The sequence below is a fragment of the Pseudoliparis swirei genome, chromosome 11 (assembly GCF_029220125.1).
Source record: "Pseudoliparis swirei isolate HS2019 ecotype Mariana Trench chromosome 11, NWPU_hadal_v1, whole genome shotgun sequence".
NCBI classification, from domain to species: Eukaryota; Metazoa; Chordata; class Actinopteri; order Perciformes; family Liparidae; genus Pseudoliparis; species Pseudoliparis swirei.
The window spans coordinates 1,431,009-1,448,171 of NC_079398.1; the positions used below are offsets into that span (position 1 = coordinate 1,431,009).

The 17,163-nt window shown below is 46.0% G+C and overlaps 2 protein-coding genes across 8 annotated transcripts in view; one reads left to right on the plus strand and one right to left on the minus strand.

The window, feature by feature from the left end:
* Positions 1 to 11,803: 11,803 nt before the first annotated feature.
* id2a (inhibitor of DNA binding 2a) lies at positions 11,804 to 14,174 on the plus strand. The gene is made up of 3 exons (XM_056426417.1): positions 11,804 to 12,255; positions 12,591 to 12,651; positions 13,493 to 14,174. The coding sequence occupies exons 1-2, from the start codon at positions 11,902 to 11,904 to the stop codon at positions 12,645 to 12,647; spliced, it is 411 nt and encodes a 136-aa protein (XP_056282392.1). The 5' UTR covers positions 11,804 to 11,901; the 3' UTR covers positions 12,648 to 12,651; positions 13,493 to 14,174.
* Positions 14,175 to 15,474: 1,300 nt separating this feature from the next.
* The window catches only part of kidins220a (kinase D-interacting substrate 220a), a 45,112-nt gene continuing 43,423 nt past the window's right edge, over positions 15,475 to 17,163 (minus strand). For all 7 annotated transcript variants that reach the window (XM_056425981.1, XM_056425986.1, XM_056425985.1 and 4 more), the window contains one exon: positions 15,475 to 16,976. In XM_056425981.1, coding sequence (XP_056281956.1) covers positions 16,074 to 16,976 — 903 coding nt within the window. In that variant the 3' untranslated portion in view covers positions 15,475 to 16,073. The remainder of the gene's footprint in view (positions 16,977 to 17,163) is intronic.

Here is a 17,163-nt window from a genome sequence, read left to right on the forward strand (position 1 = left end):
CCTAGTTAACCATGCTGTGCTGGGCTTAACCTAATTAGGTGCCATCCCAATGTCAACACTGCTGCGTTCAGCGCCTGATAGAAGACCAGCCTCTTCCTCCTCTCGCCACACCACTGGGAGAGGGCTACAAAGAGCTGCGATGGAGAGACCCTACCATCTGCAAGCTTTCTGTGTGTATTGGTATGTGTGTGTATGTGTGTGTGTGTGTGTGTGTGTGTGTGTGTGTGTGTGTGTGTGTGTGTGTGTGTGTGTGTGTGTGTGTGTGTGTGTGTGTGTGTGTGTGTGTGTGTGTGTGATGCACGCATGCTGTCATTTTATTTTCAACTTTCAAACATTTGCTGCGAAATGTAGACATCTGCCGGTTCCGTGACCGACTTCTTCACCGTAGCAGGAAACCGGCGCCGATGATTGAATCCGATGTATGGACGCTTCTGTGAAAAGACGCCGTCACGCCGCCTGACACAATCACCTGCATCTTACACTCAGTCGCTAATGTACTTCACACGGTACGTACATCCACGTACAGCTGCGTCCCTTTCAGTGTGGATTTCATGCCCGTGTGTTCTGTGAATCCACTCCCACTTCAAGTCTGTGCGCGCTCTAATTTCATACCAATGGGATTCATTATTTTTTATTTCACCTCGCATCCTCGGCGTCGTTAAAGCAAACAAATATTTTGCACAGAGATCCCAATTAGGACCGATCAAATATGGCTCCTCGAGCACGGGGGCCCCGCATGCACACACACTCACTGTTGCCTTTTTAATATGTCGTCAAAAACCATCCACTAATTCCATTTATACGGATAAAACACTCTCACAAATAGATTACCTGCTACATACGATCCCCTCTTTCACTGTGAAATTGTGGCACGGCGCCACATCCTCCCACTGCTTCATAGTCCATTAAAATACAGATGAGAGTGTTTTACAGCGCGGGCCAACAGCAACGCCTCCCAGCTAATCCACCAACAAACACAAACATCAGATGAATTATCTGTAATGGAGAGGACTCTGTTCTGGCACCGCTGACGGAGAAATGAAACAAAACAAGAGTTTATTTCGGTAAATATTTGGAATTCGTTTTGATTCTGCTATTCATGTACGTAATTAGCTGGCAAATATAGATCTGTATAGAAATGCTTGATTTCTCATCAAGAGGGTGTTGGTGTCTTTAGGTGCACTTCCAGCAGTTCTTTTCACAACTGCTTCATGGCTAAACTAGATATGAGAGGAAAGTTTCTTTGCTTTCAGCCTTTGAGGGGTTTGTCAACTTCAGCTTCTGAAAATGCACTTTAAGAAGAGAAATCCTCCATCCACCCATCCATCCATCCATCCCTCCATCCATCCATCCATCCCTCTATCCGTGCTACTTGACAGTCTCACTGGCTCCGGAGCCAAGCAGACAATGCTGCTCTGACAAGCGAATCTCTCCCGTGTCGGAATCTCATCTACTTAAAGCACTATTTATTCAGCACACATCCTTTTAATGCTGAATCTTGGCAACGGCGCATGAAATCCAGCACCTTAATTCCATTAGCGTGTTACTCCAATAAATCCAAATAATCTAAAGCTAACTGCAACACACACACAGACGCTGGAAATACACGAGCCACGGCTGCTCCCTCTGGGGCGTTTTTAATAACACTAATAGCCTTTAAAGGTTGATTCATTCAACTGGTATCAAAGTAAATGGCCACATTAACCTGTGTTGGCTGGGACTAACTGTAGTGGAGCTTGTCATAGCGGGGAAGTAGAATCCGGTGGCAATATGAAGCACAGCAGGTTTTGAGGATTTAATATAATTACATCACAAAGATTTAAAGAAGCCACAGCTGAAGAAAGTTGTTATTCAAATGTTTTTCTCCCCCGCTGCTGCTTAGTTTCCCACCATCCTGAATGAACCGCCTTTATGCTTGATCAGAGTCCACACAGAGGACTGAAGCTATTGTTGATAACAGACTGAAGCTTCTCTTAAAATGGGGCTTAGCAAGTGGCGTTCAAAGACTCTGCTCTTCATTTCAAAAGTGACCCAGCTTTTGTTCGTCAGAGTGTGGAGAGGGTCCTTTAAGACCCAGATGCCCTTGGTGGGAAAGAGCAGATAAAAAAAACTGGTGAAAGTGAGAGCGGCAGAAAAGAAATAGAGACAAAGAAAAGACAGAGAATCTGAGCGGAAAAAAGAAGGGGATATTAAAGGCATACCAAAAGAGAAAGGCGGGAGAAAGGCGGGAGAAAGTCTGCGCTGGTAGGTCTGATCCTACTGAGCCGATGAGATGCGTGGAGGGGGAGGAGGGGTGAGAGATAAGAGCCAAAGAGGATTAGGGCCGTGAGAACCTTTGTTGGCGTGATCAGTTAAAAGCACTGGCCCTCAATGATCCACCTGACCACTTCAACATGCTTACCGCCGCAAATCTGCACGTGATGGCCGACGAGACATCTTCAGCAGCTCTTTGGACCACGGCGGCCCCGTGCGCGGCCACGTCTGCAGCAACCAGGGGACATGAATTGAAAAGTCTCTCCAAAGTCTGGAAATGTAAGCGTGTGAATGGAGAAAAAAAATCCCGAAATAATGTGCTCATCGTGTTCTACAATGACCCGTATGTCTATGAAGAATTATTAAGTCCAACTTGATAAAAGGTACAACAGCTAACTGCCTCATGCGTTGCTCAGGCAGAGCAGCATATAGTTAGGACAATTGTCAATGATGAAAGTTTGCCACACGAGCAGACGTAGCGCTCTGTGGTTTTTTTCTGTGAATTTAAGGAGGGTCTTCCTGCTGTGAACAAAACGGACGTGACGAGAACGAACCAAAACAATAAAGTTGAGGGCCGTAAAACCAGAACAGTGAGTTAAAACTTAAGACGCTCTGTAAAGCCGAGTGACACCGTGGGGTTAGAAGACAGGGAACTGGGGCCGCGTCACAACGAGGGGCCCCTTTCGTTTACACAAAGTCATTTGTTCCATTGTTTACATGAAGAGATATCGCGGTTTTAAATGTTACATTCATTTACAATTATGAATAAAGGATTCAGTAATTCAATAATTCAGTAATTGTACTCCTGGCAACGTGGAGAAGGCATTGAAACTGGGTTATGACCTTTGTACTGGAAAATATAATAGTGATATATTTTTGTATTGTTCCATAGGGTTCATGGAAAGATTCATGTGATATGGCAATAATTAAAGGGGAAATAGAAAAAACATTATTTGACCGTTTGAATTCAAGTTTAGTTGTGTTGACTTTATGATTTTCAACTTAGAGGCCTCCTCACTTTATTTCCAACGTTTCAGGACTCTCGGCCTTCTTCCCGCTGGAGGCAAGCCGTTATTTGCTCGTTAATATCTTCTGTTGTTTTTTTCCATGAGCACTTTAACACAGAACACTATTACATGTCTCATCTGTGAATACTTTGCACTTTTGGGTTATTTATTCCACACACCACCAATGTGTCAAGGCCATAGACATTGAAAATAAATGCATTCTGGTGCATAAGAACTTTGAAGACTGTTTCATTTAAATACAATTTGCATGATATGAATAGATACTATTGTGAAAGAAAATACGTTAAACTATATTTTTCGGTGTTTGCCGGTGCCGTAGGATGTCTTTGACTTCACTCTTCCTAAAAGCCTGTTCTAAGAGTTGCTGTCATGGTGAATTATCGTGAACGAGAGATCGCCTGAATGATTTTGGACACAGCCACAGTTTAAAGTCTGGATTTGCTGAGCACTACATTTTTCACACTTGTTCTGTAAACAATAAATAATGCTTCAACGACAGTGGAAAGCCTCTTGGCAGTTATGGTGTTAAACGGTTGGCTTAGAATAGAATAGATTGAAGTGTGTTTCGAGCATGTTGGCGTGTTCATGTGGATGGAAGACTTCTGCCAAATGATCAGAACATGCGTGTGGGATCTTGACTGTATTAGTAAGTGGAGACATTTCTTTAGTATGAACATGTAATGATAACATCAAATTTATATCAATATTTGTCCACTGATCTTTATGTATTACTAATTTCGAACATTTTTACAGTCAAAATCGCTGAGTTTGCCTATTTCCTGTTCAAATACAGGGATGAAACGAGAGGTGCGGCAGCAACGAGTCAAGCCTCACCTGTTGAGACATGCAATTGGCGCGTGCCGGTTGCCGTATCTCTGCATGTCGCCAATATAATGTTTGCACTTACGTTTATTTGCCCTGATTTTACACAGTCTGGCTAATGTCTTTGACCATTACAGTTTAATATTTGTAAGTGACATATTTAGTTTTGCTGATGGGAAATAAAACCGCAGTGAAAAGGCGCAGGGTGAGGCAGATAGTACTCTGCCGCACTGAAGGGGGCGCACGTTTTAGCATATTGTATTGTATATGTATCTTGGATATTTAGTAAGGTCATTATATGTTATTACATGTAAATTATGTTCAGAGTACTTGTACAGAGTGTATGTCATGTTATGTTATATTATGTTTGCTATGTTATGCTATGGTAGTTGTTGTGTGGTGCCTTGTCCTAAGAATGTCAGTGCCCAGTCTGACCCTGTGTCATTCTGTGCATCTGACAATAAAAGACTTGTAACTTGAGCCAACGGGTACTTGAGATATGAAATAACCAGTTGCCAATTGAATAAGCTCCCCTTTTGGGTTTATATATTTGTAAATCTGACACTAAAGGAGTCAATGCCTCACCAACCATGAACCTCACTGCATCAGACACATGATTTACCTCGGGGGAAACAACACAAAGCACGGCTGGTCGCTGACACAAGACAGAGCAATGAATCAGACACGACGGAGCTGTCCTCTGTTTTCTCAGAAAGGACCGCGTTTCCTCCATTGACTCTCTTCCCTCTGCGCTGTATAAATAGATAAAGATTGAGTAAGAGCGAGATGACTGTGGTCAGAGGGCTTTGAGTTATAAGGAAGTGGCCTCTGCTGCAGTAAAGAGATACAGCAGAAGGAAGCAGAGTCGTGCGGAGGTGGAGGGCTCGGTCCTAAATGTCCCGCTTGTCTTTATTTTTCAAAGAAAAGCACTGTTTTTTCAATAAAGATAACATGAATCAAAAATACACTCTATACATTGTTAATGTAGTAAATGACTATTCTAGGTGGAAACGTCTGGTTTCTAATGAAATATCTCCATAGGTGTATAGAGGCCCATTTCCATCAACTATCACTCCAGTGTTCTAATGGTACATTGTGTTTGCTAATCGCCTTAGAAGACTAATGTCTGATTAGAAAACCCTTGCAATTATGTTAGCACAGCTGAAAACAGTTATGCTGGTGATATAAGCTACACAACTGGCCTTCCTTTGAGCTTGAAGTTTGAAGAACAAAATTAATACTTCAAATATTAATCATTATTTCAAACCTTGTCAATGTCTTGACTATATTTTCTATTCAATTTTCAATTCATTTGATAAATAAAAGTGAGTTTTCATGGAAGACACGAAATTGTCTGGATGACCCCAAACTTTTGAACGGTAGTGTACATGTCACCCGTTGCGAGAGGTCAGATGGGATATGGCTGACACATCTGACCTGATATTGATGGGAACTTTTCACATTTCACAAACATACTCGGAAAAACAAAATGGCTGTTCCCTTGAACGTTGGCCTAAGTAAGCTAGGCTAAAAACACATCTCAATGTATATAAGTGAAGTAAAGTTACTGCATACCTCCAGGATTATCTGCTATAACTATATAATTTGGATCCTAAAACTGTCCTTTTTGCACGTCGTGATGCAGCTTATGATGCTACAGAGGCCTGTTTGTCATATGCTCGACAAATCACCTGCCACTACAGTAAATATGCTCCAGTAGCACATGTCATATTTATGATGGCTGGCAAAGCAATCTCAGCTCAAGGTCCACATGATTTTATAAACGTTCTAGAACAGCTCCGAGCAAGATTGTTTCCGTCCACTTTCGGTTCAAAGGTCAAGGACGAACTTTTAATTGCAACATATTTACAACCATTTTAAGGACTTTTCTTTTGTCTTTATTGCAAAACTAATAAAAGCCGACATTTACGCGGTGGAAGTTGCCTGAAATGAAACCTCAGGGATTGTTTGACACTCAACGTTTTCAAGACGCAAAACCATGTCGCCACAGAATCCAAGAAGTCCCAGGCCGAGGTGGTATCAGAAGCAAGTTTCAGGTCTCAGAGACATTCTCAATTCCCCTTGGAATAGAGGAAGCTGAGCGTCTGCACCCTGGGATTGGAATGACACCAACATCATCAATGTGCCCACTGACACATCTGTAAGAGGCCCGGTGAAATAACGTCATGTCGCTACTGCACCGGTCACGTCCCGGTAACTCCGTGGCCATTAATACAAAATGACAATGTTGATCATTTTCCGCAGCATAACTCTGTGACGGAAAACACACCTTTGTTCGTTTTCCCTGCTGCATCAAAAAGATAAAAGAAAAATCAGATTCCAACAATCACCTTCTGACAGCGTGTTCGACGAGGAGCCGCGCTGTCGTCCTCCCCGTGTGACAGTGGAGATATGCAGATATCTGATTGCTGGGGTACAGGCCGCTCGCTGCAGTGACAGCTGTGCCGCCGTGATAGGTGGGCGACACGGCAACGTTAGCGTGTGATTGTATGCCAACGGGCAATATTGCCCAAAAGTTAAACTGCAGCCAACTTTTCCACACTGCCAACTGGTTGGTGGTTTTTTCGCGCTGGCCAAAAGATCTGAGTGGCTCTACTTCGGATGACAAGTGACTCGCTGGAGTTGACGCCACTTCCGTTGCGAGGAACGGCATTATATATATTCCCGTGGCTCAGCTGTGCACCTCCATACTCTACCTCCCGTCTCATCTCCGACGGCCAGCTGTGTGTTGTGGAGGAGTGGTGTGCGCGCGGGGCAGAGGAGGGCCGGCCTCCAGGGAGGCGTGGAGTGGCCACTCCACGACCAGCCTGGAAGGCACTCTGGCGGCCATGGTGCCTTTGTCTCCCAGTCCAATCTGGCCACCTCATCTCTCCCATCCATCCATCTCTGCCGGCGCTTCCAGCCCACCCGTGTGCCTGCTGCAGCTTCTCACGTTACAATAGAGCCGGGCCTCGATGGCTGTTGCTTAGAGAGCAGAGAGAGAGAGAGAGAGTCCCATCTGGACCACAGGAGAGACGGCAGAGAGGCGGGAGGTGGACAGGGACACACCAGATGTATTTTAGTGAAGGCCAGAGACTGGTTGAATCACAGCTTCTTTCTTCCTTGATGCAGTAGTTTTCATTTTCACAAAGAAAAAGGCACTTTCCAAACATGCTGAATCTGGGACTGCAGGTGTTTTAAGCGAGCATTTAATCATCATAAATGCGTCCGGTAACTTCACTTTTTAACGAAGATGTAGTTATGAATGTTGACTGACTGGTGAACTCTGTTTACGCAAAAAAATTTAAACTTATATTCTTTGTGACTGTGTTCGAGCTGAAATGTGTAGTCAAATAAGAAGTGGATCAACATAATAAGCATCTATTTGGATAACCGGTTTATTTGTGAGAAACATTCTCTCCTTACAGCTTCTCAAATATGAGGATTTGCTACAGTACTTGTTTGTAATGTGTGAAATGTGAGAACTAAATATCATGGATTTGGGAGTATTTGTTGGATAAAACCATGACTGTGAGGATGATGAGAAACAATGGCTTTTTATACTCTCCTATAACGTTTTAGACACATTATAGATATAAATGACCTGATTAATAAATAAAAAAGTGATTGGCAGGTAAGATCACAAATATAATCGTATGGCACTGCATTGCAAGACTTTTGCTGGCGCTATTTCAGCTGCATGTTCATCGGGTGCAGAGAGAAGTCCGCCGCAGTTTGGGGGTGTGGAGCAGCAGGCCACGCCCCCACGCTGCTCCACCAGTCCCCGCGCGGCTCTTTGACGTGTACACTCCTCCACGCGCCCGGCGCGTGGCAGCCCGGCGGAGGAGAGGAGGCAGCCAGAGGGCTCCTCGGTGGGACGGCGGGGAGGGAGCCGCTAAATGGCGGAACGCGGCTGTTGTAACTTGGAAGGACGCGGACTGTGAAACGAGCCGAGTTTTAAAATGTAGCTGGTAGAGTATAACAGGTTTACATTAAGGCAGGAAGTTTAACTTGGATGAGAAACAACTCGACTGTTCACACAAGGACTTACAGTGCAGGTTTTGCAACTCTTCAATTCGACTTCATCTCACGATTAAGGTGTTTTATTGTGTGTTTGTTTCCCGTTCTGCTAGTCGTCGTGTCTAAGCTTTATACTCGCATAATTATTCGTTTGGCGCCTTGATAATTTACAACAAAAATGACGTTTAACCAGCAGGTTCAGGCGCATGGGTAATACGTTTTATTTAAACATCCGCCACTGAGGCAGACACAAGAAAATAGTTCGTTTCTTTGTGTGTGTGCCAGAAGAATAATTATGGCATTAAAGAGAAACTGGCAAATCAGTTGGAGTCAGACAATATTTACAGGACGAAGTGAGAGCCCCTGCAGCGCGAGGGATCAACACGTGGACCGGGGCGCAGACGGTCCGCCGCCGGGCTGCGGCGCGCTGCGGCCCGGCTGCGCCTGCGCGCTGTGGTCCACCCCTCATCTCCTGAACCTAAACGAATAGGCCGGTGACCTCGGGGAAGAGCAGGGGGACGTGGAGGCTCGTGTTGGTTTGCTACGGCTGAGGACTCGGAGGGGCGAAAGAAACTTTCAGGAGACTTCACAAATGACGTGGGGCTCTTCACGTGGCTGCATGGGATACGTGTGGCTGTTTTTTGGTTATTTTTTCTTTACGGTGAATACGTGATTAATTCACTTGGCCATTCATGAAAGTTCGCAGCTGGGGTCACGTTTATCTGAGGTAGCTCATAATAATGAAACATCTGGAAACAGCTGCAGTTTAATCTTGAGTATAGAGACCGAGTCCTCCCTGAATCAATATATTGAGGGGAAAAATGACAGTCAACTTCACAGTGTTCACCGATCTTGGAGACACATTTGTGCTATATAAGCCAATTTAACTTTATGTTTTGTTAACTTATTTTCCCGAGTTCGACCGAGGCAATTAATGAAATATGTCTCAGTCCATTTCTTCCACATTCCACAACAAAAACTTTCTCAAACCCAAAGTGACCGACTGGGTCAAAGACAAGTGGATTTGAATGGTTTCCTTACAGAAAACAAACCGAAGATGTTACTAATTTGGCACATTAAAAGAAGGAAATAAAGAAGTGTCTAGAATCCTTATTAAAAGTAAGGAATTGATGGCTTTCAGATGTGGGAGAAGTATCCAGATCACTTCAATAAATAAAGACTCAATTACAAGTAAAAGTCTTACATTAAATGAATAGATTGTAATTACTGATGCATGAAGGCATAGCATAGTACAAAATGTGAGGTGAAGCTCATTTTAACAAGTGATAGCTATATTATTGGATATTTAAACAAACTAATATATTTTATGAGATCATCATCATACTTTATGAGGAACCAAGGACTTTACCCATCAGCCAGCAATGAGGTATAAAGGCCTATTGTTGTCCTATTAACAAGGCTTGAATAGTATACTCTGAATTACAAGCATCAAACATATAGGCTATAGTAAACCACCAAAAAAGCCCCCCCCCCCCCCTCGGGTCGATCAGCTGACAACCTGCACTTCTGATTGACAACCCCGAAACCCCGTCTCCATGGAAACCGCCTCGGTGGCGCCGGGAGGGCTGGCTCGAGGGCTGCTGTGAATGGGGTGACGTCACGGCGCCGGCGCCAGAGAGTCTGCTCCGAAGACAAGAGCGAGAGGGGAGGAGAGAAGGAGAGAAGGAGGAAAAGAGAGCCGGGAAAGAGGAGGAGAGGCGGCGGCTGGAGGTCCGCGAGCTCATCACCTACCCGTCGGGCGTCAGTCAGAGGCGGCGCGCGGTGCGCGACGCGTCCGCTGCTGCGGGGACGAAAAGGGGAGCCGGGGAGAGAATGGAAACATCCCATTGCGCCAGATGTGGACACAGACTGCGGGAGTTCCCGGTTCTATTAGAAATTCATAAGAAACGGGATCGCCAGACAGCTGAAGGAGAAGCTGTCCGCGTCGCGTAAAAAGCGACACAGATGGTGTTTTGCTGGATTTTGAAAAATATTGCACAACATGCGACGAGGACGCACAATTATCATATAGATTATTGTGGAGACTTCACCTCCTCTGTTCGCAAGAGTGGGAAGAACAGCTCGCGTGAGCTTTCTATACCGATGTATGTGTGCACAACTGCGGCTCCGGTTGACCATGAGCATTACTTTGGCTTCAATGAGTCCTTGTTTGTGTTTTTTTGAAGAATTGTTCTGCAAAAATAAATAAATAAAAATAAACCCAAGCCATTTAAATTCATCTTTTCCTCTGAATTCTCTCTCCATCCCTATATAGTTTTAACAGTGACCCCCACCCCCTATTTTCTTCAGAAATATATATTTATTTATTTATGTACTACAAGATTCAACCACATCACAACAGTCCACAACTGCCCACGGGGGCAATTAGTTAGTGCGGCATCAAACAGCTCCCCCCCCCCCCCCCCACACACACACACACACCAACCTCCATATGAAAAGTGAAGCGTGTAATTCCTACAAACAAATGGCTCATTCAGAAAACATTAAAGTGTCAATAGTAGTTAATCCCCTCCTCACGTGCTCGGATATGAAAGCCACATTGTAGGCCGTGACTAAATGAACTTTGACACACAACATACTCAGGTGACAATCAACACTGAAGTGCACGGGACCATAACTGATGCATTTAGATATGCTCAGCCACTTAAAAACCACGTGGGTATACATGGCAGGGCTGGGTAAAACTGACGGAGATTTGGAGTACAGACAAATCCTTAAATTATCCATGTATATATATATATATATATATATATATATATATATATAATGCATAGTTGTCTGATAATTGAATTATTTGTGATCAGTTGTGTGCGCACCATCCACATTTGGACTGATCACACCTTCATCGATCCCCCACTGTTGTACATCTGAGACATGCTGCTCCCGGAGAATGAAATATATATAGGCCTACATATTGTGGTTCGTCAAATTACAAAATGATGTATATTTGGTTGAAGTTTTACCAGAACGCTCGTGCATAAATACACACAAACAAATATCCCTCTTATCGCTGGTCCGACTGGTTCCCCGATGGAAAGTGTTTCATTTCACCCTCAGTTTGGGATCAGGCTCAGAGACCTACCTTCACACCGGCCCGGGCTGGAGGGAATTAAGAATCACCAGACGCGCCTGGTCCTGTCATCACTGGTCCACACCTCCAACCCTGCATGTCACCTACATGTCGGAATGAGTGGTCGTTCTGTCTGGGAAACCAGTTATTAGACATGCACTCATGCTTTGTCCTTCATGTATCAAAACAATTTGTATTCTGAATATTATTTTCCAAATTCCGCCTCATCTTCATCACAAAACAACCACACTTTCAAAGGTGTATAGGCGCAGGTTTTAGTGCGTGCTCACACCTTGTCCATAGCCAATTGACAGCCATGCGAATCATTAATTTTCTTGATCAGAAACAGGTAAGAGCTTAATTTTCCAAATTGCCCACCGGAGCTGCTGAAGCGCCCTCTGGGTTCCGCCTCCAACATTCGTTGCCACCGGTAACGCGACGGAGAAGGGGCGGGATCTCAGCACGAAGAGCCAATGGTAGAGCTAAACGGCGTTGAGTGGCACAGTCTCCTTGACCAATCAGAGCGTTTGACCCGCCCTCGTCGCATGCCCTGCCCGCTGCCTATATAAACCACACTGACAGCTTGGACTGCTAGTCTGATCGCCGATCGTCTGGCAAAAACAGGACCTTAAGGAAGCAAGAATATCGACACACACAACCCCTCTCGCCTAACTTAACACTGACAAAATGAAAGCAATAAGCCCCGTGCGGTCCTTCCGGAAAAACAACGCGAATATATCAGAGCACTCCTTGGGAATCTCTCGGAGCAAGACCCCGGTGGATGACCCGCTCAGCCTGCTGTACAACATGAACGACTGCTACTCCAAGCTGAAGGAGCTGGTGCCCAGCATCCCCCAGAACAAGAACGTCAGCAAGATGGAAATCCTGCAGCATGTAATCGACTACATCCTGGACCTGCAGATTGCGCTGGACTCCAGTGTCGCACTCACCAGCCTGCATCACCCTGCGCGGCCGGGGCAGACTCCATCCAGGACCCCTCTGACCACCCTCAACACAGATATCAGCATCTTGTCATTACAGGTAAATTACACTGTAGCTATAAGCGAGGAGTCGTAATGTGGGGGAAACGATAGCCGGGTGTGTTGTGGAAAAAATATATATAGCCTGGTGTATTTTTTTATTTTTTTTATGTGTGCGCATAACCAGTGCGCCTTTGTAGCCTATGCGTAACTCGTACAAAATGGCTTGTTGAAAAAGAAAATGGCATGTTTTTTTCCCCTTCTTCTTCTTTTGTACAACAATGAGAGGAGGAAGAGCGTCGACCTTTTACACAGTGCTGTGCGCAACGCCAGCGACTTCGATCGGATGCCTCAGAGAGAAATTAACATTGGGTCTGTTTGTTTGTTTGTTTTCAGTCCCCGGAGTTGCCATCAGAGCTGATGACAGATGACAGCCGGACTCTGCATCGCTAAAGCGGTAAGTAGGCTGTCCCCGCGCCTGCTGCTGCATTCTGTCCAGGGCTCTTAGGCTCCCGCTACAGCCGGTCTCCCAGTCTGCCGGAGCAGAATGGGAGAGAATTCCCATTCACCGATCCATTTGTTTCCCAATGTGGTCGACGGCTCGGGTCGCTCCAACGCGCCCACTGTGTTTTGCATGAGAATGCGCTGCATCTGTTATGACAGTCGGCTTGACTTGAATCCAAATGTGATCGTATATTAAGATATAGTAGCACAGCCGTATACATATCACACAAAGATCCCACCGCGGGGTTCCTTTTTTCTTTCTATATAGGACCGTAAACTCAAAGTGAGCTGAGCCCGATGAACCGAATCATTGTGTGACTCATCCACTGGGTCTGGAGACATTTGGCGTTGGGAGTTTGGAGGACTGAAGAAGAAAACAAGGGAGACATTGGCTCCAGGCTGCTCGTGTTACTGTATATAAGTATCAGTCGTCAGGGTTGTATTATACCCTCTTGTGTCTATAATGAAGAGCATCTGCAACAGGAAAATAATGGCTGTTTGGATTACTGCTACTACGATGTCTGCACATAATTGGTACAAGAAGTGGGTAGGCGCCAGCTGAGCGGCAATTACGCTGATTCTTCCCCAGATTGTAGGCTGAAGTTGTACGAAAAAGTGCGTGCGCGCGCCCCCCCCCCCCCCCCGCGTGTACATCTGGAGCGCAGGGTTTGCTTAGTATTGGGAGTGTTTGGTTAAATGTTCAAAACTGCGGCTTCCTCCCTGGCGCCAGTCTGTCCGGATCTCTGCCCTGTTTGCATTTTCTAAACACGCCTTTCTTTCTCAATCTTTTGCAGGTGTTTGGTCAAGACGCAAAAGAAACACACACACACACACACACACACACACACACAGGACCTGGGGAGCAGAACTTTCCCCCCTACCCACCACACCACCCCCACCCGTCCAACCTCTGTCCTCCAGGCCTGGGATTTTTTTTTCTTCCTTTAAAAAAAAAAATGCTGAAATCAAGAGACTTTTGCTTATTATGGGACAATCTAATGTGATGTGTTTTCTGTATGGACACTTCATTATTATTTAACTTAAGACTTTTTTAATTTGTATTCGTGGTTCCTTTCTGGAAATGGAAGGCGCGCTATATCCCCGACAGAGGGAGGAAAAACGAGATTATTGTCACAAGGATTATTTCCCCCTCGCAGCTCTGTCTCTCTCCTTGTTGAAGTCTTCGCTTTTTTTGCGGAGGTGCGAACGTGAAATAGAAAAGACAACTTGGTTAGTTACTGTACAAAGTTTTGTCTCGTCTTGTCAGAATTGTTGGCACATGAAGGACTGGACATTGTTCAAAAGTAAAAATGAAAGAATGAAAACCTTGTGAACTCCCATCGAGAGTTTATCTTGTATAGTTGCAGGAATTTGAAACTTCTGCAAAAGTGTAATGTTGTACTTAATTATGCTGAAACTTTTTATAAAAGTAATGTAAATTGTACCTTTTTTATACAAAATAAATCAAAAACGCAACTTGAACATCTTTCATTGGGGGAGGGGCGAATTCCATGTTGGTATCAGTGGTTCAGAAGACGTCAAACCGGTTTCCCAGCTGTCCGCGCAGCTGACTTGGAGTAGCATGCGGCCGGGCTGGATGCGCAGTTAACATCTGACGTACTTCAAAAACGCCGAGCCCACAACAAAGTGTCCTTATCCCGCAGAATGTGACCTGTAATAATGTGAAAAACAGCGTCAACACAGCCCGAGGCGGACTCGACCTGGAGGCACACTATTGCGTAACATCGGCTTTGAGGCGCACTCTCACCTTCTCGCATGCCATGTAGAGTAAATGCGATTAAATGATTGGGCGTGACGGGCTGAGCCACTACAGCAGCCGGCTGTAGGCTGTTTGTAAAACAAAACTGGAAAATTATGGAAATTTAACTCTGGGTGAAACTGGGCCGATGATGCGTTACGGATTCAAAAAGTAATATTTCAAGTTATTAGAGATACATCCTTGTTTTTAATCCGTGACCCGTGTTGCATTCCGTTATTTAAATTGACCTAAAACACCTCAGACTCGTGTCCAAAGTATGACTTCAGCCAGATCATGAAATAAAGTGGTCCTGATGCCAAATGACCAGCTCGGCTCTCGTGAACCAGGCGATGGAGGGATGCTGCTTATAACTCAGCTCTAACACTTCCAATGGGGGGACCGATGAGAAGCTCCTAAATGTCCCCAGGCACCGGCCTGTGAAGGTTTAGATGGCAAGAAAGAGTACAACCGTGCAGTGAAACCCCAACTGTCAATCACCACCTTCCTGAAATGCAGCATGGCTTCTCACATATTTTCACACCAGAGCCGCCAAGCTATTTGACGATGGCACCCCAGGGAGGGCTTGGTCACGTGTCAGCTTCAGGACAACTCTTTACTCCATCACACACACCGCTTTGAATCCAATTACCATTCAAAGTTAGACTGCTTCTTTTTTTTTTACACAGTTGAATGATAAAGTAACTCACGAAAAGCTCCCGAGGGGACTCGTGCAGGTCCACGCAGCCCACGTTGCGTCACGGGGCTGCGCGAGCTCCCCTCCAGCGTCCGTAGAGTCCGGCCCCGCAGCGTTTGTATGGCCAGTGCGCCATCTATCGGAGAGCAACAGCATGACACTGTTCTTCTCAACTGCATTAGGGCCAATGTGAAATGTGCTGGAGAGAAAACTTAGTTTAAATATTCTGGTGTACTCACGAGATTATGATCCGAGTCCACTGAGGAGTCTCTCTACATCTCCCAGCACAAAGAACAGAACATAGAAAACACGAGACTAATTCCAAGGGTCCACATAGCAACATGTTTATTGAAGTGAAAGCCTTTCAAATGGAACTATAGAAAAGACATCGTCACTATGGAGACGAGTGCATGCACTTCTATCACATTTACTACCAACACGGCTCTGCACCGCTGTCCCTCTACATTGAGATACAACCACCAAACACTTCAGAGACCAACGTCCCCAGGAACACGGATCTCTTTCTAGTCCGGAAAAAACAGCATTGTTTTGTAACATGTCGACAACATTTAACATTTTATCACTAGACTACTAGACTCGATTACAGCACCACATTCACACAAGAAATAAATCACAGTTAAATAATTCAAACGCATGGGACTATTAAAGCGATCCCAATTCCACCTGACAGAAGTATTTTTGGTATCATTAAGTTCCAATTGTGGTTATTAATGCGTCTTTGTCATAGTTTTTTTCTCCCTCTACAAAACCAACGCAGTAAAGCTTTACATTGCAGTACTTTTGATTCACAGCAACACATTTCCTTCGTAACAGAAGAACACAGACCTAGTCTAATTCTATGGAACACGTCACAACACTAACAGAATAATGACTTCAAGAACAGCGGTCCACGCGGCCCGTCTCAGAGGACGCTCTCCGTCTCGTCTCCCAGGCTGATGGTGCGCAGGTTCTGGTTGTGGATGGCTGCGGTGCTGCTGCTGCTGCCGGGGGTGATGATGACAGCTGGCGACACGCTGACGCTGCAGGGGGAGGTGGTGGTGGTGGTGGACTCCGTGCCGGTGCTGTTCACCGGCTGCCGGCGGCTGTTATTGGCGTTGGCGGTGTCGTCGGGGCTGTTTGCGTTGTCGTTGAGGGTGCTGATGCTGGTGGTGCAGTTGAGGTTGCTGACCTCGCTAGAAGGCCAGCCCTCGTCGGGACTGCTGGCCATGAGGCTGGCCTCGGACGGCGCCTCGGAGCAGATGGACATGCGGGTCGCCGCTGCGTCCTGCAGGCCGCTCAGGCTGCTGGGGAGGGGGCCTCTCTTCCTCACCAGAGCCTCCAGCTCCAGCTCGATGGGACCGGGCTTCAGGGCTTCCCTCTCTCGGTCGGCGTCTCTTCCAGCCTCCTCCAGAGGGCGGTCCGAGGAGCGGTCCGAGGAGCGCATTCCTGAGTCCGACGAGTCCTTCTTATCCAGGAGGATTTCGGTGAGGGAGCCGAGCTTGGTCAGGAGCCCGGTGGGCTGGGAGCCGCTGTGGGAGGACAGTTCACCAGCTCTCCTCTCTTGGTGGAGGAGCGGCGTGGTGTTGTCGGCCTCTTCAGGGCCGGAGTCTTCATCGTTTGGCAGCTTGTTGTACAATGACCCGCCGACCTTCTTCCTGGAGCCTGGAATCTTGGACAATGTGCTGTGGTCCAGCTTCTCATCCTCTTCACTGATGGAGTCGAGGGGCTGGGCATCGGCCCCTAAGGGGAAGTCCGTGGCGTCGCTCGCCTTGGAGCCTCTCTTGGTGAAGGACTTGCGGCTGTCTTGGTCAGCTGCTTCTTTGGCCTGAGGAGAGGGAAGAAGATTCAACGACGAGAACATGAATCTGTATCGTATCTTGTGCTGTTGGCCAAGAGGCCTCTGAAGAGGGGATTCCATGATGAGCCAAGAGAAACAAAGACGATAAGCAAATAATTAAGAAATGCCAGAAGCAGAGATCTCTCCTTTCCCAGCTCTGAATAAGACATTTGCT

Bases quoted from the DNA above. Each gene is read 5' to 3' on its own strand.
- id2a (XM_056426417.1), top strand. From the start codon at position 11,902: ATGAAAGCAATAAGCCCCGTGCGGTCCTTCCGGAAAAACAACGCGAAT. The intron at 12,256-12,590 runs GTAAATTACACT...GTTTGTTTTCAG, and splicing joins TCAGCATCTTGTCATTACAG to TCCCCGGAGTTGCCATCAGA.